The sequence below is a fragment of the Drosophila gunungcola genome (genome assembly GCF_025200985.1).
Source record: "Drosophila gunungcola strain Sukarami chromosome 3L unlocalized genomic scaffold, Dgunungcola_SK_2 000002F, whole genome shotgun sequence".
NCBI lineage: Eukaryota > Metazoa > Arthropoda > Insecta > Diptera > Drosophilidae > Drosophila > Drosophila gunungcola.
Window position 1 is genome coordinate 619,934 of NW_026453178.1, and position 24,353 is coordinate 644,286.

A 24,353-nucleotide genomic window follows, 5' to 3' on the forward strand; every position below is an offset into this window, starting at 1 on the left:
AGAGTAACCGAGTCGAGTGGAGCACATTAATCAGGCAAAGAACTCGTCTTGATGCGGCGGCACACGCAACAATCGTGACTTTCAATACCGCACGAGCATAGTTAATTGGGCTAATGTCAGACACACTGGAGCCGACTTTCGAAGCGCCCTTCCAATTCCCCCTTCTCTTAGTATTATAGTATACTGTATGTTTATTGAAATTTATGCAGCTCTCGGGATAATCGTGTTTTCCCCTGGCTTGTTGACTAATTAGCCAGTTTGCGAAAGTAATGGCCAGCCATCCTGCCCTTCCTTTCGTGCGCCGCCACTTAAGTTTATGCAAATTTTTATTTGCAGGTCGTTAACCGTTGCCTCCTGGACATAGCACATCCCCACTCCCCATAAAACACGCACATCTTAAGTGGGTGCCGAAATCTTGTAGTAAAATTTATGCTGCCATAGGCTCTAATCGCTTAATACGCTCACACGGCTAATTGCATAATAGTTCCTAAGCCCCTAAAACCAAACAAGAGGTGAGCTGAGGTGAGGCCATAAACACGGGAGCCATTCGATTGAGAGGATGGGGCAAAAGTGATCACCTAGAGTAGAGTTCTTGTTCATTTGCATGGGATTTGTATTAATAACGACGACAACTTCCACTTCAACCCGACCAGGCAAGTTTAGTTTGGTTTAGTTGCGTCGATGGAGGAGAGCCCATAAATTGCCATCGCGATGCTCAATTTAAATTAATGAATTTATGTGATTGGGATCCACTTGAGTTTGGACATTTGTTTATTCGTTTTATTGCTTAATTTGGGTCTCTGCGTCTGCTTTTGAAGTCGAGTTTTAGAAAGTCGTTCTACGCTCTGCGCTTTGTCACCAACTGGATTGGCATTTGTTCTAATAATCTCTAGGAAGTCGTAAATCTCCAGCACACGATGCCATCCCACGCCACCAGTTTTGGGATGCGGTGCGGTTTGATTTCTACTTAGTTGCCGGGCTGGGAATGTCTGGGAAACAATGTTGCGACAATAAAATAATTTGCAATTGACAAAGTATGCGAAATATGCCAGAGCAATTTCTGCCCGATCCAGAAGTAATCGTAAATAAATTAAATGCAAATAAAATTGCCACAACAATGGCTGCCGAACACCGAACAAAAGGTGTATCCAGTAGCTGGTAAAAAGTTATCGCAGCTGCAGTAGAATGGCATCGTTTCTGGGTTAGCTTTTGTGATGACCCATTCCATTTTTTATAATTTTTTTTATAGTTAGTAAAGGTACCTTATAAGTATCTATATTCAACAACGGTAGCCGAAATATAGCCAAAAATGCAAAGATCTCTTACAAAGTTATGATTGTTTTTATGGTTTATAGTTTTTAATATTACACAACTATTTATTGTTTACTGAGGTGTCTTAGAAATTTAAGAATCTGTGTTTAAAGGGGCCAAAACTTTATTTTAAAGAATATTTTATTAATGTAAGTAATGGAACTCAATTTATTTAATTTTTGTAAGTCTATTAATATCATTTTTGTGAATTTGTTAAGGATAATATTATTGTACTCAAGTGCAACTTAGACGTTCATAAAAAGGAGGAAGAAATAAATTAAAAATTAATATATAAAAAATATATAGTTTTAAATGTAATAAATTCTCTGATATTGAGGTTTTCTAATTTTACTTAAGAATAATCTCTTGGACATGCTGTTGCTTATCCTAGATGCTGAACACACATACCTATGGCGAGAAACCTATATATAGCCATGCAGATACTAACCATCTGTGGCAGTTTGCCATCGGCGCCAAACCCTTCTCAATGGAGTTCAAAGTATGCAAAGGCAACGGCCACCTTTTTGCCGTGCTCCGTCAGTTGCGTTGCTCTGGCCAAACAAGCTCCTAACACAACAGCTGCATTTCCAGGACCTTCTGCCCCACATCCTGCTCCACATCCTGTGCCACCTGCTACACCAACTGCACCACCGGTGGCACAGAGGCGCTAATTGTACAATGGCCAGGCCAAGCGAAACGGCAGCAACAACCGCATCGGGTGTAGGGACAACAGTGACTGCAAAAAGCGTGCGAACGCGCAACAGAATGTAAACTCTGTGTGTGGAGAATGGGCGGGATGTCCTGGGGGCAGGACCAACCGAAGCCACTTGCAAACTTGCCATGCAGGCACCTCTGAGGTGGTCAAGTGGATGCCCCGCGAAAGTTGAGGAGCAACAGCTCGCCAAAGGTTCCTTTATTGATGGGCGATTGTGCTTATTTTGACCAGGGGTTATAGTTTGGGTACAGGATATCTAGTTTGGGGCAGTCTTTATAAAGCAAAGAAATAATAAACACTTAATTTGATGTAGTTATGTATATCTCAACTTTGTACGTCTAAGTCAAATAATTTTATGTATTTATATCTATGTTTTCATTGTCTCAAACTTTTTTGCAGTTCTAGTGTACTTAATCAAGTTTAAATCCAAGAGATCTCTGTTAAATTATATGAACAGATTCAATTGTTACAGAATTAGATACATTTTAAATTATATAATATTTTATTTCCATTTTTGGTGAAATCAAAAACGTGTTAGCTATAAATTTATCTCTTCCTTCTTTATAAAAGTCTAGATTTCACTTAAGTACAATAATATTTTCCTTCTGTTTAATGACATAAATTCAGGACTCTTAGAAAATATTCATGTTTTTCCATAATTAAAGTGAAAGCAATACCGAATCAAACAGTTCGTTAGAGTTATTCACATTTGCTGCAGCAGTCTTACACAAACGATTTCCCTAATTAAAGGAAACTCGAACCTTTTCTTGGGACCTAACTGGTGAAACTCTGGTGCATGGCCAACGGGCAGCTCACAGGGACATGTCACTGATAGATTCCGACCTGCCACGCCCACTCCGGCATTTATCCCGGCATATAGCGTATGGCGTATGGCACTTGCAGCCAGGTCAGTTCGCTATTTCTGATGCTTCGGGTGGTGGGTGAAAGTGGTTAAATGGAGGGATGTGCAGGTTTCCAGTTGGGATAAAACAGCATATTTATTGCAACATGCAAAAGGAAGCATATCAAAGGATCGTCCCATAGCCAACCATATTGAACCACATGCCCCCCAGATCCTGAAAACGGAAACCGAGCCATGAGAAAGAGGAAATAATGTTTATGCTGCTGTTTGCTTTTTCCACTTTTCCCCCATTGAACGGGTGTGTATTTCCCCAGCACCAGCACTCTTGTCCAGGAATTTCTGTTTCTATTTGTGTGTGCCATTTTTTTGCAGCCCTATTCGGGATTGTTCTCCTCCGTACACTGTGTGCTGTTTTGACTGCTTCTACTACCATACTGCCATACTACCATTACTACCATACTCATCCCCATTTCTACGGATTCTTTGCAGGGCTTGGCACAATCGGGCGCTTGGGCCTGCTTCGACGAGTTCAATCGCATCGAGCTGGAGGTGCTATCCGTGGTGGCCCAACAGATCCTGACCATCCAGCGGGCCATTGGACGCAAGGTTGTGAAATTCTTTTTCGAGGATACCATGCTCAAACTGGATCCGACTTGTTCCATATTCATAACCATGAATCCCGGGTGAGTGGCGGTGTTTTTTGGAGGTTAGAAGGGGGCTGTCTGAATTGCTGGGAACAGCAGCTGCGGTTTCACGCATCGCATTTTTTCCGCACACTTCCCTTTTTCTGTGGGCTTGGGCATTTGAAAATACATTTAGTTACTTTGTAAGCCTACCATACGACAGATACGGGCTGATACACGGCGGAGGGCTATTAGCCACCCACTTTGAGGTGGACGCACTGCGTTCCGATATTGGTAGTTATTGCGTTATTGGAGATTTTCCCATCGGGATATTTATTGCTTTGGCATGCATGTGGAGCAGCTGCGACAAACATGCATATTAGCCAGGCCCTGGGAATCCTCCTCCTGGCTCCTCACTCCTTTCTCTGACCATATCCTTCTCTTCGGCCATAACTGATTGCGCCATTCAGCGAAGGTCTTAATTTCGATTGGACGTCGCTTTTGCTTTTGCTTTGCCATTCCTGCCGGCTAGAAGTTTCCATTTTTTGCTTTGCTTTTCCTGCCTGCCTGCCAATTTGTCACGCAACCAGACGTTCTTAAGAGCAGTCACTCATATTGGTTATTGGCCATGGGGCATAGAAAATGGGAAAATGGGGAAAATGGGGAAAACTGGGGAAAATGGGAGAACTGTAAGGAGTGCCTGTGTTTAGTATTTATGCCATTAGCACTTGCACTTTGATGAATTTGATTGCCCATCGGGCTCTTAGCCGGTGTCCTTCCATCTCGTCCTGATTTTTCCCACAGATACGCCGGGAGAACGGAGTTGCCGGACAATCTGAAGGTCCTCTTCCGGACGGTGGCCATGATGGTGCCGGACTACGCCATGATTGGCGAGATCACCCTGTACTCAAACGGATTCGACATGGCAAGGAATCTCTCCCAGAAAATAGTGCAGGCCTATAAGCTGTGCTCCGAGCAGCTGTCTTCGCAGTCCCACTACGATTACGGTGAGTAGGTAGTCCAAAAAAGTCATAAATTCCTGAATTGACTGATTATATTAAGGTGGTTAGGATTGTAGAGCATTTGACATAGAAACTAGAGAGAGGAGTAAACTTTAAAAGAAGGTTTAAAAGGTTGTTCCTCTTTATATTATTAAATGCAAAAAAGACAAATAACTTTAAACTGATAAACAGTTTTAATAAAATTTATCTTTCTATACTTCATTTTTAATATAAAGATAAAATCATAATATTAATATAATATCATAAATAAATTGCATGATTAAACATCAAGTCATTTCAATTTACATGAAAAATATTTAGTCTAAAAGGGGTTTCATTGGATTTTACATTTAAATTTGCATTACATTTTATTTTAAATTAAATATTTCAGATAATAAAACCTATTACAAAATAAGACAAAGTAAATATTGAAAAATAAATAAGTCAAATTAAATATTGAATAAAAGCGAACATTTCCTCATATAAAATAACTAAAAACGAAAGTGGATTTAAGCAAAGAATAGTTAAGTTAAGTTTAAATTACTTGGTTTTACTACGCTACTTTATATTCTTTTTGTAAAATATTCTTTTTGAAATATTTTAAGAAACTTTTTAATTTCAGTCGTTGGTCAAGTACAAAAGCATCCAAATTTCAAATAAATGCAATATATGACATAAATAAGCTTATTAAACGTTTTATAAAATTAAAAAACAAAAATCTTTTTAAATATCATAAAATAGGTTGGCTTGTTTATTTTATTTTAATATTCCTAATAAATTCAATTATATCCAGGTTACCTTTTGCCATAGAAACTAGTTCTGGAACGTCATTAATCTTCATTAACTCAGAAAATATGAACCCATACAGACTGACAGAGCATCAATGACTACTTTTCTCCACCGCTTCAAGGAACTTCCATGCACTCTGGCATAAAAAGTGCATGGCATAAGGCCGGTATTAGACATGACCTGATCAGGGGGCGGGGACACCGCTCCACCTGGCTAATAAGGCGCAAAAGTAGTCAACAACACGTGTTTTTTTTTCCATCTCTAAAGAAAAACTTTGAGGGGGTTTTTCGAATGCGTTCTGGGGGGCCACAACTTTCCGGATGTCTCATGTCCTGCGTGCGTGTCTCCTTCTCTTTGGGTCGTGCATCCTTCTGCTTGTTTCAAGGCAAAGATATTGCTCCTTTTACGACGTAACATGTCATATGACATTACAACATGTCTGTGTTTGCCACTCCGTCCGGGCTTTCTATGGCTTTTCCATGGATTTTCTATGGCCGTGAGTGTGTGTGTGAGTGTGCGAGTGTGTGTGCATCTTTGTCCGGCCGCTGGCTGCAATTGCAGGAAGGCAGCTGTGCGCAAGTTTATGTGCAAAGTACATTTGATCAGTATCTTATTTTGAGTTTAAATTGAAAAACTTTCTTGCAAGTTGCGCTGCGCTTTTGTGTTGCGTGTGTGAGAGACAAATGGCACATAGACACAACACACACACACACATTGTATTTGCCGCTCTGCCAAGTAATAATAAAAACTATTTGTACATTTAGTTGCCCACCAGCAAAACCAGCACCCCATCGCGTCGACTCCTGTCCAGCTGTTTTTGCAACGTTTGCAAAGTTTAGCATTTCCCTGGCTCCATAATGAAGCGAAGAGATGCGGAGGGATGCGAAGGGCATGGGTTCCGGGTGGAGCAGAACTCCAGGTGGAGGGCCAGGTCGCCCAGTCGACGCCACCGGCAACGGCAATGGCATCGCCAAATACCTGGAGCTGCCGACTCCACGTTGAGTTATGCGCTCGCATAACTGTCAAGCTAATGCCCCAAAAACCTCCCACTTCCCACGCTCCCGAACTTCCGGAGATCTATGGCCCTACGGTCAAACCTCTAACTGCTTTTAAAACGACAAGCAAAGTGATCATAAATGATGATGAATTTTTTTGTTTAATTCGTGAAGAGCAAGTCAATATCTTCGTTTGCTTAAATGACTATTAAATAAGACTAGTAATTAATTCCATAGATTTAACTTACAAATCACAGTTATACTCTTACTTATGTACATAAATAGTTGACAAAATCATTTAGCCGAAATCTGATTGGACCGGAACTATTGCTTCCGAATTTTAAACCAAAATGTAATGTCTAGAGTTTAAAGTCTAGCATTAAAGTTAAGGTTTCTTTTTTTCCGAAATTGTTTTTATTGAATTAAAAAAAATATGTTAAGTTCATAGAGAGATCGTACTTAATTGTCTATTAAATTTATTTGTATATTAATTGAACCCCTAGTTTTGTTTATATTTTATCGATGTCCGACTGTACTTTTATTTGCCAGGAATGCGCGCTGTAAAGTCGGTCCTGTTGGCCTCCGCCTCTCTGCGAAGGCTCTACACTGACCTGCCGGAGCCGGAGATTGTCCTGCGTGCCATCGTCGATGTCAATTTGCCAAAATTCCTCGAGCAGGACATCTCCCTCTTCATTGGCATTTACATGGATCTATTCCCCGGCGTTGAGCTGCCCATGGTAAGCAATATTATACTCATCTGCTTAAATCAATTAACATTTTTCAGGTGTAATGACCTGCAAGCGCCGCCAATTAATTTGATAATGGTTTAATGATAAATAAATATAAATGATATTTACTTTGGGAGGAAAGGTTATCACGACGAACTTTTAACGCTCTTTAAAAGAAGTTGTTTTTATTATTATTAAGATCTCATATTGATAGAGATTGTGTTTAAGTCTTTAATAATTTACACCTTTGTTAACTACCTCTTTTCTTAGAGTACTTCTTCTTTATCCTTTGCCACAAACTACTGGCATTTAAAATACACATATACAACATTGATTAACTTCCTGCATACCATTTCCCATTTACCATTTCGCACTTTTCATATTTTTATTTACGCCGGGCAGCCGCAACGTGGCGACATCCTCAAGTGGCTGCACATCAACCTGGCGGATCGGAATCTGCAGGCGACGCCCTGGTATTTGGAGAAAATTCTGCAAATATACGAGATGCTGCTTGTGCGGCACGGCCTGATGATTGTGGGCGGCTCGATGGGCGGAAAGACCACTGCCTACCAGGTGAATATCTTTGTTTCCAGTAATACTCCTTTCATCCATACGCTTATTAATTTCGCCAGCCGGCCAGCCAATTAAATGGGCTGGAATTAATGAGTTAACAAACGACACAGTCTGCACAGAAAAAAAAAACAAATTAAACAGTAACTAAAGAAATATAAATAGCCTGAAGAGTACAATGTATAACAATCGAAAAATATATAGTTTAAACATAGTTTTGAGCTGAAACATTTATATTACAATAAATAATTGTACAATTTGACATTTAGTTATTTACACTCATCAAAGTTTAGGGCTTTCAGAAAATTTTATTAAAAAAAATTTTTAATTGATTAATATTATTAACGGGCGCATGAGTTTAAATTTTCAAAATTCTTGAAGAGGATGGCAAGATATAACTATTTGGCTTTTTGAATACTTTTTCAGAGTCTTAGTATTTTTTTAACTAATTTAAAAAGTATACATACATTAATGTATATTTTTGTGCAACCTAGTGTAATTAAGCATGTTATCATTATTAATAAATTTATTTTTCATGTTTCTATTAATTTCCTATTAATTCCTACCCCCAGGTCTTGGCCCAGACACTGCGAAACGTTTCCAACGACGAGGAGGCGACGCTGAAGGAGTTCCCGGTCACGTTCCGCATCATCAACCCGAAGGCCATCACGATGGGCCAACTGTACGGCCGCTTCGATCCGGTTTCCCACGAGTGGTACGACGGAGTGCTGGCCAAAACATTCAGGGAGCAGGTGCAATTGCCCAAAGGGGAAAGGGGATGGGTGATGTTCGACGGACCCGTGGACGCGGTGTGGATCGAGAATCTGAACACCGTGCTGGACGACAACAAGAAGCTCTGCCTGATGTCTGGCGAGATTATGCAGATGACCAAGCTGATGAACATGATGTTCGAGCCGGCGGACTTGGAGCAGGCATCGCCGGCCACCGTTTCGCGGTGTGGCATGATCTATATGGAGCCATCGCAACTGGGCTGGCGTGCGCTGCACAAGAGTTTCACCAATGTCCTGGTGAACAAGGTGGGCCTGAACGAGATCTACATGACGTTGTTCGAGGACATGACGGAGTGGCTGATTCCAGCAGCCTTGGAGTTCCTGCCGCAGTGCAAACAAATGCTGGAACTTTCGCCCATCTATCAGTACCAGACATTCTCCCGCTTCTTTCTGCACTTTCTCGAGAAGCACAAGATGTTCAATCAGACCTGGTTCCAGCAGATGTTCCTCTTCTGCTTCGCCTGGGCCTATGGTTCTGCCCTCACGGGTCAGGGTCAGCGTACCTTCGATACAATGCTGCGGAAGGTGATCTATGGATCCAACGAAAACTACCCGAAACCCAAGTACTTCTCGCTGAATCGCGGTCAAATGTTTCCCGAGAAGCTGCTGTTCCTGGACTACCGATTCGATGAGGCGGAGAACTGGTGGACCTGGCAGAAGAGCGATGACAGCTCGGGCACTACGGCAAACTTTCCCGAGAATGCTCAGATCAGCGAACTTATTGTGCCCACCAAGGAAACGGGATATATTTCGTATTGGCAGGACTTTTGCATCTCGAAATCATACGCCATGTTGGTCGTAGGACCAACGGGCACGGGAAAGAGTGCCATCATCACCAGTAACCTGCTGGCCATGCCCAAGTTTGCCAATTTGGTAAATGTCATCAACTTTTCGGCGCGAACCTCGGCACAAATGGTCCAGGAAACCATCATGAGCAAGTTGGACAGGAGGCGCAAGGGCGTCTTTGGACCCTCTTTAGGCAAAAAGGTTTTTAACTCAAACTATAAAGTGAATTTTTAGCTAAAATATCTCCAATTAAAGTGCACTGTTTTCTGCGATGATGTGGCCATGCCCTCGAAAGACACATACGGCTCGCAGGCACCTTTGGAGTTGCTCCGCACTTGGCTGGATCATGGATATTGGTCGGACCTGGTGGACACCACCAAAATCGAGCTGGTCGACATGGTAGGTATATAGTAGGTGGAGCTGCCAGCCCATAAACTGGCCATTAGTTATCAGTGAGTTTCTCATCTTTGCCCCCTTGTTGTTGAATCGCTGGACAGACTCTGATGTGCGCCATGGGCACTTTGGGTGGCAGTAACTTCATTTTCCCGCGTCTCTATCGCCACATGTTCGTGGTGGCCGTCGATTCCTTTGAGGACTCCACCATCATACGTATATTCACAACGATTGGTGATTGGCATTTTTCCAAGGGCTATCCGGAAAAGGTGGCTCTCCTATCCCGCGTACGTATCTTTATCCGTTCCATCCCAAAACAACAGCATGCAGAGGGAAAAAAACTGTGCGGGTTGAAAAAATCATTTTTATTTTAAAAAGGATTCAAATTTTAATTTAGATAAAGTTCATAGCCCGTTTTTAGAGGAATTAGTACTCAATGACTGGTTTAAGAATAAGGATACAATGATCAATACAATATATTTATAATATATATAGATTATTGTATAGATCTTCATTTTATACCCTCCTAAAAACAAAAATAAAAATTTAAGAAACATTTGGAGGAGTTTGGAGTTCTTATTGAAAATGAACAAAAATTAATCTTAAAAATTTTGTTAAAAAATTTATTTGACATGGGCGTCTTTTGTCTAAAAAATTTATTTGTTCAAAGGATTTTTTATAACAACCATGTCCGTGTAAAATGCTTAATCGTGTAAAAGATATCCTATTTGATTGCCTCCTAAAAAACTAAAATGAAATTGTACAAACATTATAGAATACTTTGTTATAGCCAATAAAAAGTAGTAAAATTCAGCTCAAATTAAGGTGGCTGCCTTAAAAAACAAATAAGTATAGTTTCTATTGAAAATGAACAAAAGTTAAACAAACAATATTTAAACCATTTATTTGAAACAAGCGTTTTCAGCTTACAAATTTACTTCATAAAAAACGAAAGAATTTTTTTTATAAAATCCATGTTCGAGGCCAATTTGTAATCGTGTGGAAACCGCACGCAAAATGCGAGGGGAATGGAGGATGATTGTCTGGTCAGTGGAGTCAATCGAGCCCATCCATGTGTCGTCTGCCGTGCTTGGCTGGCATCCAAGCGTTGGCTACATAATAAAATTAAAATGGCGAATTTTATAGCTTCATTTCCCCAAAACTTCGAATGTTTCTCTCTTCGTTTGCTGTTCGCTGTTTGTGTTTGGTGATTTTATTGTATTCGGCCGCGTATGAATGTTATTCATTTGCAGGGCTTATCGGAGGCCATGGTCAGTGTGTACCGTGAGGCGATTCGCAGCTTTCTTCCCACTCCAGCCAAGTCGCACTACTCCTTCTCGCTGCGTGACATCACCCGCGTCTTCCAGGGCATCGTGATGGTGCCTCCCAAAAGGATGCCCGATCCCGAGAAGCTGGGTCGCCTGTGGGCCCACGAAACCTATCGCGTTTTCTACGACCGGTGAGTAGTGGTTACGTACCCATTTAGCTGGTATTTACCATTACCATTGTACCATTACATCCCTTTGTCAGTTTGGTGGACCAGCGGGATCGAGATCGTTTGCTCCTGATGGCTGTGGATGCCTGCAAGTCCAATTTGAGATTCCCTTTGGAACAGGCCTTTGGCGAACGCATCGAACCGGGCGAAAAACTCACGGATAATGATCTCCGCAATCTCTTCTACGGCAACTACATGGAACCGGATGCCGAGCCCAAGTTCTATGATGAGGGCGATACCTATGAGAAGCTGGAGAAGCTGATGAAGTACTATCTCAGGGAGTACAATTCCTTTTCGAGCTCACCCATGGATCTGGTCATGTTCCGATTTGCCATCGAACATGTAAGCAGGTGAGCTAAGAAATATTTATTTAAGAACTTATTAAGCTTAAATTTGCAATAAGAATACATTTTAGCAGAAAATTGATTGCTATAATGTAATAATAACAATATAAGACTCAAGACATGCCAGTTTGATGGAAATTGTATGACGAATTCATAGAGGTATGGCATTCCAGCATTGAACCATTATAGTCCATAGTTTTGAGAAAAAAACTGCAATTTAAAATCATTTTTGGAGGTCGCCAATTTTAGCATTTTTTATAAGGGGAACCATCATCATTTTTTTCGAAATTTGATCCAACCCAAAATTTTTGAACTGTGAATGCCAGTTTGTTGGAAATTTTATGACGAATTCAACGAGGTATGGCATTCCAACATTGAACCATTATATTTTATAGTTTCGATCAAAAAACTGCAATTTAAACTCATATTTTCGAGGTCGCCAATTTTAGCATTTTTTATAAGGGGTACCATCATCATTTTTTTCGAAATTTGATCCCACCCAAAATTTTTGAGCTGTGAATGCCAGTTTGTTGGAAATTTTATGACGAATTCATCGAGGTATGGCATTCCAACATTGAATCAATATAATTTGTAGTTTCGATCAAAAAACTGCAATTTAAACTCATTTTTTAGAGGTCGCCAATTTTAGCATTTTTATAAGGGGAAACCATCATCATTTTTTTCGAAATTTGATCCAACCCAAAATTTTTGAGCTGTGAATGCCAATTTGTTGGAAATTTTATGACGAATTCAACGAGATATGGCATTCCAACATTGAACCATTATATTTTATAGTTTCGATCAAAAAACTGCTATTTAAACCCATATTTTCGAGGTCGCCAATTTTAGCATTTTTTATAAGGGGTACCATCATCATTTTTTTCGAAATTTGATCCCACCCAAAATTTTTGAGCTGTGAATGCCAATTTGTTGGACATTTTATGACGAATTCAACGAGGTATGGCATTCCAACATTGAACCATTATATTTTATAGTTTCGATCAAAAAACTGCTATTTAAACCCATATTTTCGAGGTCGCCAATTTTAGCATTTTTTATAAGGGGTACCATCATCATTTTTTTCGAAATTTGATCCCACCCAAAATTTTTGAGCTGTGAATGCCAATTTGTTGGAAATTTTATGACGAATTCAACGAGGTATGGCACTCCAACATTGAACCATAATATTCCATAGTTTTGATCAAAAAACTGCAATTTAAACTCATATTTTCGAGGTCGCCAATTTTAGCATTTTTTATAAGGGGTACCATCATCATTTTTTTCGAAATTCGATCCCACCCAAAATTTTTGAGCTGTGAATGCCAATTTGTTGGAAATTTTATGACGAATTCAACGAGGTATGGCATTCCAACATTGAACCATTATATTTTATAGTTTCGATTAAAAAACTGCTATTTAAACCCATATTTTCGAGGTCGCCAATTTTTGCATTTTTTATAAGGGGTACCATCATAATTTTTTTCGAAAGTTGATCCCACCCAAAATTTTTGAGCTGTGAATGCCAATTTGTTGGAAATTTTATGACGAATTCAACGAGGTATGGCATAACAACGATGAACCATTATATTTTATAGTTTCGATCAAAAAACTGCTATTTAAACCCATATTTTCGAGGTCGCCAATTTTAGCATTTTTTATAAGGGGTACCATCATCATTTTTTTCGAAATTTGATCCCACCCAAAATTTTTGAGCTGTGAATGCCAATTTGTTGGAAATTTTATGACGAATTCAACGAGGTATGGCATTCCAACATTGGACCATTATATTTTATAGTTTCGATCAAAAAACTGCTATTTAAACCCATATTTTCGAGGTCGCCAATTTTAGCATTTTTTATAAGGGGTACCATCATCATTTTTTTCGAAATTTGATCCAACCCAAAATTTTTGAGCTGTGAATGCCATTTTGTTGGAAATTTTATGACGAATTCATCGAGGTATGGCATTCCAACATTGAATCAATATAGTTTGTAGTTTCGATCAAAAAACTGCAATTTAAACTCATTTTTTAGAGGTCGCCAATTTTAGCATTTTTATAAGGGGAAACCATCATCATTTTTTTCGAAATTTGATCCCACCCAAAATTTTTGAGCTGTGAATGCCAATTTGTTGGAAATTTTATGACGAATTCAACGAGGTATGGCATTCCAACATTGAACCATTATATTTTATAGTTTCGATCAAAAAACTGCTATTTAAACCCATATTTTCGAGGTCGCCAATTTTAGCATTTTTTATAAGGGGTACCATCATCATTTTTTTCGAAATTTGATCCCACCCAAAATTTTTGAGCTGTGAATGCCAATTTGTTGGAAATTTTATGACGAATTCAACGAGGTATGGCATTCCAACATTGAACCATTATATTTTATAGTTTCGATCAAAAAACTGCTATTTAAACCCATATTTTCGAGGTCGCCAATTTTAGCATTTTTTATAAGGGGTACCATCATCATTTTTTTCGAAATTTGATCCCACCCAAAATTTTTGGGCTGTGAATGCCAATTTGTTGGAAATTTTATGACGAATTCAACGAGGTATGGCATTCCAACATTGAACCATTATATTTTATAGTTTCGATCAAAAAACTGCTATTTAAACCCATATTTTCGAGGTCGCCAATTTTTGCATTTTTTATAAGGGGTACCATCATAATTTTTTTCGAAAGTTGATCCCACCCAAAATTTTTGAGCTGTGAATGCCAATTTGTTGGAAATTTTATGACGAATTCAACGAGGTATGGCATAACAACGATGAACCATTATATTTTATAGTTTCGATCAAAAAACTGCTATTTAAACCCATATTTTCGAGGTCGCCAATTTTAGCATTTTTTATAAGGGGTACCATCATCATTTTTTTCGAAATTTGATCCCACCCAAAATTTTTGAGCTGTGAATGCCAATTTGTTGGAAATTTTATGACGAATTCAACGAGGTATGGCATTCCACCATTGAACCATAATATTCCATAGTTTTGATCAAAAAACTGCAATTTAAACTCATATTTTCGAGGTCGCCAATTTTAGCATTTTTTATAAATGGTACCATCATCATCATCAGTACTAATGAAAAGACATATCTGTTACATTATAAAATTAAAAAATTTCAAAATCATTATGTATCCAAAATAAATAATAGAATAAATTAACGATTTTAAAAACTTTTTCTTTTTACTTTTTTTCCTCTTCCAGAGTTTCCCGGGTGCTGCAGATGCCGCGTGGCAACATCCTGATGGTGGGCATGGGCGGATCGGGACGCAGGAGCTCCTGTCGCCTGGCCGCCTACATAGCCGACTGCCGACTGATGACTGTGCAGGTGTCCAAGAGCTATACGCTTACAGATTGGCGCGACGACCTGAAGAAGATACTGATGTCGGCCAGTTTCAATCTGAACCACACCGTATTTCTCTTCTCCGACGCACAGGTGAGTTAACTGGAAACCAATTCTCGTAAAACGATCGATAAGTGTGTTGGCTGACGTCGATATGCTAATCCATCAGGGAACGGGCTTTTAATAAGGTTGTAAATCGAGTCGATAGCACAAAATTTAGCCCATGCTGGGAACGATAAACCCATAAAGACTCGACTTCGACTCTCTGACTTCTCAGTAATCCGAATATGTAAATTGATAAATTAAATTGAAATTAATTTGAATACTCTGGGAAATAAAGCAGAGCTTAGGATCCGATGTCTGGCCACAAATTTGTCGCACGAGCGTCTGGACAATTAAATTTGGCTCCAAAACAGTTTTCTATGCGGAAGCACTCCGGCACTCATTGTTTTGGCAAAATTTGCATTTATAATTAGGTTAATTGTTGAAATAATTTGATTATTGCACAGTAAATTTGCATAGGCCGTGGCTTGAATTATGGCAAATCAAGAGCACATGAGTGGGCTTCAGAAAATTGCCATCGAAACAAAGGCGGCGTGGTGCGGTGTCGTCGCACCTCAGCCCATATTAAATGTTGCTCAATAAATTAGCTTGGCCAAAACTCAATCCAATCGATGCGATACGCAGGCCGAACCATATTCAGGTGTTTACACATTGTTCCAAAACATAATAATGCTCCGGATTCGCCTAATACTCCCTTTGTCCGTTTGACCGTGAAGCGTGACCAAAAGTGGAAGTCCCTATACACGAGCGTTAGAAGCCATTTGAGCGGATTAAAACTGCTTTAATTCTGTTTGCCGAAAACTCTGCAATGCCGAGGCCCAATCGGATTTGGGCCTTCCCCTTTCCCCCGATTGCATAACTTTTCGATGCATTAGAATGTTTTACGGGCACCCTTGGGCCGTCCAATCAATGATTTATCTCCCCCCGTCAGTCTGTCTGTGCCGAACAAAGCCCCATGCAGATATTAATTAACAATTACACCGAAAAGAGCTACCTGCATGGCTCCCAAGTACTGAATCCCAAATCCTGAGTCCTGGGACAAGGCCACTTAGGCGAATGCAAAATGCATGTTCCAGGATCCTAGGAGGCAGAAGGAGGGCTCCCCAGCAACATAAAAATGCATTTTCCTCACTCCCTACCAACTTCCACTTCAACTGCAACTCCAAACTCGAACTGCACTCCGATTTGCATTGCTCAGTTGTGAATTATCCCTTTCTGTTGCTGCGCATTTCGCCCTGCTGTCCGATTGCAGGCTACGGATGAGGGCTACGTGGAGGATATCAATGGCATACTTAATACCGGTGATTTGCCCAATCTCTATCAGCTGGAGGACAAGGCAACCATCATGGAGAACATGGCCAATGTGGCCAAGCAATTGGTGAGTGCGTACGGAAAAAGTGGAAAACTAGCTGAAAAGCTGAACAGGTACCCATAAGGTACATTTGTCCAAAAAACATAATTATTTATTACATGAGTGCATTTGACAAATATTTTTTAATCACCAACTTTTTTTGATCACTAAACAAATGAATCACTTTATTATTCAAATCGTACTTTATAAGAATCTTGTGGATTAAATAGTTTTTTATTATCTTGACAAATTAAATTTAAACTCTTACAATTGCTTTTGTCCCTCAAAAAAATAAACAGAATACTAGGCTAAAAACTGAATCAGTACTGTAACACTTCAGTAAATTTAAAAAAATGTTTGAGGCTTTATGATTTTAAAATTGTACATTTTTTAAAAGTTTGATGTACGTCTTGGAATATTGGAGTAATGGTGGGTATCAATCTTAGTAAGAAATTTTGGCATCACTGAAGCTGGGAAAGGTAAATGTAGTTTTGGGAAAAAATCAAAATGCAACTCTCTTTGCCAAATCCCTTTCACCTAAACCAAGATGAGTGTTAACTAACCACAGATTTGTGTCCCCAGGGCAAAGTTCTGGACACACTGCCCAGTGAGGTGTATGCCTACTATATCGACCGCATTCGAGAGCAGTTGCACGTTGCTCTGGCCTTCTCGCCCATTGGCGACTCCTTCAAGGAGCGCATTCGGGTGTATCCCTCCCTGATTAACTGCTGCACCATCGATTGGTACATGCCCTGGCCGGAGGAGGCCTTGTCCCGAGTGGGCACCTACTTCGTCACCTCGATGAATTTGAATCGCCCGCATGGAGAGGAGCCTCAGGAGCAGCTGCCGGCTCAGGCCAAGGATCCAGCAGATCCCGAGCCGGAGGAAGTGCGTCGCGAAACAATCGACGGGGATCGGGAGCTGACCCGACTGGAGGCGGACCTGGTCGACTGCGTCATGTACTTCCATCAGTCCGTGGTGGATGCCAGTGAAAAGTGTTACCTGGAACTGAACCGCCGGAATTATGTGACCCCATCAGCTTACTTGGAGCTTCTGAAGGCCTTCCGCACTTTCTACACCCGAAAGCTGGACGAGATTACCCGGCTAAGGGATCGCTATACCACCGGTCTGGAGAAACTAGACTTTGCCGCCGGTCAGGTGGGCGAAATGCAGACCAACCTGTACGATTTGCAGCCCAAATTGAAGGTGCTTTCCGAGGAAACGGATCGCATCATGGTGAATATCGAAAGGGAAACGGCGGAGGCGGAGAAAAAGAAGGAGGTGGTGGGTGCGGATGAGGCGGCGGCCAACGAAGCCGCTGCTGCGGCCCAGGCCATCAAGGATGATTGCGAGACCGATCTGGCCGAGGCCATTCCCGCCATGGAGGCGGCCTTGGAGGCCCTGAACACCCTGAAGCCAGCGGACATCTTCATAGTGAAGTCCATGAAGAATCCACCGTATGGCGTAAAGCTTACCATGGAGGCTGTTTGCGTGATTAGGGGCATTAAGCCGGATCGCAAGCCTGATCCCAGTGGACACATGGTGGAGGACTACTGGGGACCCTCCATGCGCATGCTCAGCGACATGAAGTTCCTCGACTCCCTGAAAACCTTCGACAAGGACAACATTCCACCGCCAATAATCAAACGGATACGCGAGAAGTACATTGCAGATCGTGACTTTGTGCCGGAGAAAATCAAGGCGGCCTCCATGGCCTGCGAGGGCATCTGCCGATGGGTTCGGGCCATGGACGTATACGACAAGGTGGCCCGCATTGTGATGCCCAAGAAGGCGGCTCTGGCCGAGGCCGAGGGAGAACTCTCCCAGCAAATGGAGAAGCTGAATGCCAAGCGGGCCGAACTGCAGGTTATTCTGGATAAATTGCAAAAACTCAACGACTTCTTTGCGGAAAAATCGCGAGAAAAGAAGCGACTAGAGGATGAAATCGACAACTGCGAGAAGAAATTGAACAGGTGAGTTGTGTTTTCCTTAAGAGTTAGCCATCCATAATCTGTACTTTCCATTTGCAGAGCTGAAAAGCTGCTGGGTGGCTTGGGCGGCGAGAAAACGCGCTGGTCGGAGGCGGCCAAGAATCTTCACGAATCCATTAGCAACATTGTGGGCGATGTGCTGCTGGCCGGCGGATGCACCGCTTACCTGGGCTATTTTACCACGGAGGTGAGTTTTTGGCTTCCACATACATACTAGTCCATGTCCATGTCAATGTCCCGGAATGACAGCTAATGGTCGTGGCCACGTCCACGGTTTTCGGAAAGCTTTTCCATAAAGGGTTTTAATATGCATGAGCACGTGACATTGATATTTCGCTCCTTTTTTGTATGCTCCTGTGCAGCTGACAGGACATTTTTGCTTAAATCCATAGACGTAGCTAGCATACTTAGCGGAAATCTGTGCCTTTTGTTTCTAGTACCGTGTCAATATTTTGGATGACTGGAATGCCCTGTGCCTGCGGAAGCACATTCCCAGCAGTGAAACCTTTTCGCTGGCCACCACTTTGGGTCATCCCATGACCATTAGAGCCTGGTCATTGGCTGGATTGCCAGCCGACAACTTTTCGGTGGAAAACGGCATCATAGTGACCAACTCCAGTCGTTACTCTCTACTCATCGATCCGCAGGGTGAGTTAGTATAAGATATTAGAGATTTCTTTTATCATGATCGTAATTGTTCCCAGTGCAAGCCAACAAATGGATCAAGAACATGGAGAAGAATAATAATCTTAAAGTGATCAAGCAGAGTGATGCTAACTATATGCAGGTTCTAGAGTTGGCCATCACATATGGTCAACCCGTGCTCATCGAGAATGTGGGTGAGTTCTGGTTGGGGATCCATTTCTATACACTGAATAAAATCAGTTTTCTCTCAAAAAATAATCATTAAATTGTGATTTTCCTATATCACTTATAATGAAAACGGTTCCTGACAAAAATTATAGATTACAAATAAATATCTGGCTATTGAACTCCAAATTTTGTATTTTATATTTCAATTAAATATAAAAGCATAATTTAAAATACAACGCATTGCAAACTGCATTATTTCATATAAGAATATTGGGTTTGATTTGAAATTAAATTTGTATTAAATTTAAGTTTAATATAGGTTACGTTTAAGACACCAAAATCAATGCCGAAAATTGCCTAAAGAAAAATATAAAAAAAAGTAACATTTCCTTATTCAAAATAAATTAAAACCGCAATTTTTGTATTGAGTATGAAATACTTGGATTTACTACGTTTTTTTTTTAAGTGTAAGCACTCCTCATAACCGTTTCACCTTTAACCCCCAAAAATAGGTGAAAAACTCGACTCGAATCTCACGCCCATTCTGGAGAAGAACATCATCAAGCACAAGGGCGGTCTGTTTATCAAGAGCGGCGACCAAATGATAGAATACAATCCCAACTTTCGTCTTTACATAACGACCTGTCTCCGCAATCCGCGTTATCCGCCGGAAGTGATGGTTATGGTAAGTTGTCCCTGTCCAAAAAAAAAAATCAAAAAAAAAAAAAAATGGAAGAATGAAAGGAGTGTTACAGTCTGCGGCAATGATGACGTTAGTTGTGTAATAAAACGACCAACTTAAATTGATATTTGGAGGATGCGATGCAGCGCAGCAGGCGCTGGGAATATGCAAATTTTCGTTGGCATTGACGTGGATGATGTGAAGTGGAGGTGCGGAATGGAATGGAATGGAATGGCGATGTACGTGCGAGGTGGTGGTGCTGCATAACTAGCAGCCAAAGCCCGGCCATCGAGGACATCTATCCCAAAAGCCTCAACCTCACCCTGCTTCTGCTCCTGCTGCTGCTCATCGTGCTCATGCTCATGCTCATGCTCGACGTGTTTATAAAATTTTTCCAGCTTTTCGCTCCTGCTGCCGTTTGCCATCGCTTTTTATGCTGCAACTGTTGTCAGCAGTTTTCCTTTTAACCATCTATGTTAGCAAAGGCGGCCCCCCCTCCTTTTCCCCACAAGCTCCCACACAATTTTTCCTATTCTCTTTTTTTTTCTTTTGTGGCACATTGTGTGTTTATTTTGAGTTTTCCTTCCATTTTACGTGCCACTCTACCACTCTACCAGTCCACCAGTCTACCAGTCTACCACCAGCACTGATCCTGGCCTGCCTGCGCCATTCTGTCTCTCCTCTGTTTAGGTAACAGTATTAAATTTCATGATAACGGAACAGGGATTACGCGAACAATTGCTGGCGATTGTGGTGGCTCACGAGCGTCCCGATTTGCAAGAGAAGAAGGAACAATTGATTATTGAGTCCGCAAGGAATCGTGATGCATTGTACACCATCGAATCGAAGATATTAGAGGTAAGGCTCTTTGGTTTGGTACTTCTGTTCTTCTGTTCTGCTAGTCAGTCGTCGTCCTGCTCCTTCTGCTCCTGCTGCTGTTGGCATAATAAATGTTTTCATATCCTCGCATGCTCTTTGAGCGCTCAGTTGAAGGCAGTCCGCTCCATTCCAATCCGTTGGCCATGCTCTGCAGATTCAATTAGAGCCGGGCTAGCAATTTATGCTTTTGTGCCTGGCCAATGACAATTCAATTAACTGGAAGCAGGACGCGCAAATCGCAAATACAAGTCGGGGTTTTTTTTTAAATGCATAAATCATAATTCAAACAAGCTTAACTTGTTATTAAAACCAGAATTGTATTAAAACTTATAATGAAGTTTTAATTAAAAAATGAGAACATATAATTTCAAATTTAATATCTATTTTGTAATTAATTTGCGTGATACCCTATATAATTCTGTACCAGTTTTTAAAGCAATTTTAAAATAACTCGAAAATTATAAACTGTAACATCTATTTTGTAGTTATGGTTTAACCAAGTTTAATATGTCTGAGCAAAAAAGTTAAATAATAATTTTAAACTTAATAATACTTTGTGTTTACTCAATTAAATTTTGCTGTTTACAATAACTTTTGGTATAACTTTTTCATACGTTTTTATAATCGAAACCTCCCTAGCATTCTTAGAAATATATACATCCAATTTAACCCCTAACATCACAATATTTTACGCCAGGTTTTGTCCACCTCAGAGGGCAATGTACTGGAGGACGAGAACGCCATAAACATTCTCTCGTCCAGTAAAATTCTTTCAGAGGACATTCAGGAAAAGCAGGTCATTGCGGTGGCCACTGAAATCGAGATCGATGCCGCCCGTCAGCAGTATATTCCGGTGTCCAAGCACTCGGCCATCTTGTTCTTCTGCATCAGCGAATTGGCGAATGTGGATCCCATGTATCAGTATTCACTCTCCTGGTTCCTCAATCTCTTTGTCAACACGATCCTGAAGGCACCGAAGTCCGATAATCTGAGCGAGCGATTGAAGAACCTGAATGACTACTTTACCAAGTCCATCTACACGAATGTGTGTCGCTCGCTGTTCGAGAAGGACAAGTTGGTCATCTCGCTGGTCATGTGTCTGGGCATCCTCGTTTCACAGGGTCGAGTGGAGAAGGCAGCCCTGCTCTTCTTTCTCACGGGAGGAATTGGATACAAGAGCATTCCGGCGAATCCCTTGGCATCATGGCTTCCGGATAAATCATGGGCGGCTGTCTGCAGGTCCGCCGATCTGGAAGGGTAAGATAAAGAATATGTGTACACTGTACACCGAAAAACTGGAAACTAGATATATATATATTTAGATTCTTATTTTGAATAGACTAAGGAATTTACTTACAACTTAGATTTAAAAGAGTTTTATTTGCGACATTTGTAAGTAAATATCCTTCATAAATAAAATCCTTAGGCAACGAATATTTTTGCTACCTAAATAAAAGGATAAAAGGTTTATAAAAATTATAAGATATTTGAATAAGAAAATTTAAAAAAAGCATAAAGAACCATCGCTTTTTGAGATTATAATTTTCTTAGGCAATCAATTGGCTTACAACTTAAGTGATTTTAATACATTTTATGGACAAAAGAGTATAACGAATTTTATTTGCGAGTTTTATAAATGAACACTTCACCAAAAAAAAAATACATAGCTTACGATTATTTTGCTCTCTTAAAGAAAAAGGATGGAATAATATAAAAAATGTACAAGAAAATATGAAAAAAAGCATCATAAAATTTATTTTTAGAGTTTTTGTCAGTGCATTTTCATAAATCTGCTTTAATTTTCCCTGATAACTTTACCCTTTTTTTTTGACAGCCTCAAGAACCTGCCCCAGATGATGGAGTCGAATGCGGATGCCTGGCACAACTTCTACGACGCCAGCAATCCCGACCAGCTGCCGCTGCCGGCGCCGCTCAATACGGTGACCGACATGTATTTCCTGATCGTCATCAAGGCTCTGCGTCCGGACAAACTGGTGCCCGCCGTAAGGGTAAGTCGATCCACAGCCGTGGTCGATGGCGATGCTGATGCCCGAAAACCTGGCCCCTTGGGCAGAGTACACATTTAATATCCAACGGTTTTGTCAGGCTTTCATTACGCGCAACCTGGACCGCTCGTTTGTGGAGCCGCCACCCTTCGATTTGGCGGCCTCGTTCGCGGATAGCTCGCCCAAAATTCCGCTGGTGTTCCTGCTCTCGGCCGGATCGGATCCCATGGCCAGTCTCTTTATGTTCGCCAAACAACGCAACATGTACGACAAGTAAGTTAATTAACAAGAGTGCCTCATATTTCCGTGTCCGTTTCGATGGGTGGGAGGATGGATGGCTGTATGGCTGTATGGCTGGTAGTGATGCCAATGGTGATGCCGGTGGTGCTGGTGGATGGTGAATGGTGGCTTGTTTTCGATTAAGCGCGACATGTGCGCCTTGTCGATATGTGTGCTCAGCATCTCCCACCCCCACCAGCAACTCTTTAAAGAAATTTATGCTAAGCAGAGCTCGTCCCGAACAGATTGAAAACCATCTCGCTGGGTCAGGGCCAGGGTCCGCGGGCGGAGAAGATGATTGCGGAGGCGGCGCGACATGGCCAGTGGGTGGTGCTGCAGAACTGTCACGTGGCCATCAGCTGGATGGGCGACCTGGAGAGGATTTGCAACGACACCACATTGACGGATGGCGCCAATCACGACTACCGACTGTGGTGCACCTCGTATCCCAGTGCCGTCTTCCCCGTTTCGGTGCTCCAGAATTCCGTGAAGATGACCAACGAACCTCCCAAGGGACTGAGGGCCAACATGCATCGCTCCTTCACCTCAGATCCGCTGATGCGGGACAAGTTCTTTACCAACGCATTCCTCTTCTCGGACAGCGCCAATAAGTGCTGGCTGAGGGGCGTCTTCGCCTTGGTCTTCTTCCATGCCGTCGTCCAGGAGCGGCGGGAATTCGGACCCCTGGGCTGGAACATACCCTACGAGTTCAATGAGTCCGATTTGAAGTAAGTAAATGTTATCTGGGGTATCACAAAAAATAGATTGTAATATCATTACTTTCAAATGAGGATTTTTGAAGTTTTGCCATTAGGAGTTCTGGTTTAAGTTCAAAGTAAAAACATTTTTGCAAAATTATAAAGGGGTTACATCATTAAAATTTCAAGAAAACCGAACCAAACTTATAAGCTAACATTTTTGGGTTTACAAGTACTGGTTTTAGATAACTTTTCTGTAAAGCCATTTTCGGAAAAGAAAGAAAATTACATGAAATTTGACCCAAAGTTACAAATCAATATTTAAACGCAAAGTTTTTAGAGAATTAAACCACAAAGCTTAAGGGTGTAAGGTGTATTTGAAAGCAAAGTATTGTTTCTAAGATAGATTACCTCCAACATTTATTGCTTATTTGTAAAACAACAACTAACATTTTTATTGCCTATTTTCATGGTTTTTTTTTTCTTCTTTAAAAAATGTCACTCCGTAAAATATAAACTAAATACTAAAATCAATACAAATTTAAACTTGTTTATAAAAGTCGTAGATGAAACAGGTAGTTGTGTTATTGATATTTTATCAGAGATCTGTATATACCCTTCATTTAACAACCTTAAAATTCATTTGCAGAATTTCCCTTTTGCAACTGAAGATGTTTATCAACCAAAGTCAGAGTATTCCCTTCCGTGGACATGTGTATTTGACTGGGGAATGCAACTACGGAGGTCGAGTCACCGATGACAAAGATCGTCGTCTTATATTATCTCTGCTAAACATGATATACAATCCCAGTACCATAGAAGTGGATAAGTTCGT

General features: G+C 40.9%; 1 protein-coding gene across 3 annotated transcripts in view; it reads left to right on the forward strand.

The window, feature by feature from the left end:
- LOC128257279 (dynein axonemal heavy chain 3) overlaps nucleotides 1–24,353 on the forward strand; it is a 46,828-nt gene that overhangs the window by 18,548 nt on the left and 3,927 nt on the right. For all 3 annotated transcript variants that reach the window (XM_052988231.1, XM_052988232.1, XM_052988233.1), the window contains 22 exons: nucleotides 3,378–3,571; nucleotides 4,316–4,518; nucleotides 6,846–7,033; nucleotides 7,427–7,597; nucleotides 8,167–9,372; nucleotides 9,427–9,570; nucleotides 9,669–9,851; nucleotides 10,818–11,023; nucleotides 11,095–11,409; nucleotides 14,618–14,849; nucleotides 16,072–16,197; nucleotides 16,753–18,143; nucleotides 18,201–18,348; nucleotides 18,599–18,809; nucleotides 18,866–19,000; nucleotides 19,487–19,659; nucleotides 20,347–20,514; nucleotides 21,233–21,792; nucleotides 22,370–22,544; nucleotides 22,642–22,814; nucleotides 23,066–23,548; nucleotides 24,168–24,347. In XM_052988231.1, the coding sequence (XP_052844191.1) occupies nucleotides 3,378–3,571; nucleotides 4,316–4,518; nucleotides 6,846–7,033; nucleotides 7,427–7,597; nucleotides 8,167–9,372; nucleotides 9,427–9,570; nucleotides 9,669–9,851; nucleotides 10,818–11,023; nucleotides 11,095–11,409; nucleotides 14,618–14,849; nucleotides 16,072–16,197; nucleotides 16,753–18,143; nucleotides 18,201–18,348; nucleotides 18,599–18,809; nucleotides 18,866–19,000; nucleotides 19,487–19,659; nucleotides 20,347–20,514; nucleotides 21,233–21,792; nucleotides 22,370–22,544; nucleotides 22,642–22,814; nucleotides 23,066–23,548; nucleotides 24,168–24,347 (6,965 nt within the window). The remainder of the gene's footprint in view (nucleotides 1–3,377; nucleotides 3,572–4,315; nucleotides 4,519–6,845; nucleotides 7,034–7,426; nucleotides 7,598–8,166; nucleotides 9,373–9,426; nucleotides 9,571–9,668; nucleotides 9,852–10,817; nucleotides 11,024–11,094; nucleotides 11,410–14,617; nucleotides 14,850–16,071; nucleotides 16,198–16,752; nucleotides 18,144–18,200; nucleotides 18,349–18,598; nucleotides 18,810–18,865; nucleotides 19,001–19,486; nucleotides 19,660–20,346; nucleotides 20,515–21,232; nucleotides 21,793–22,369; nucleotides 22,545–22,641; nucleotides 22,815–23,065; nucleotides 23,549–24,167; nucleotides 24,348–24,353) is intronic.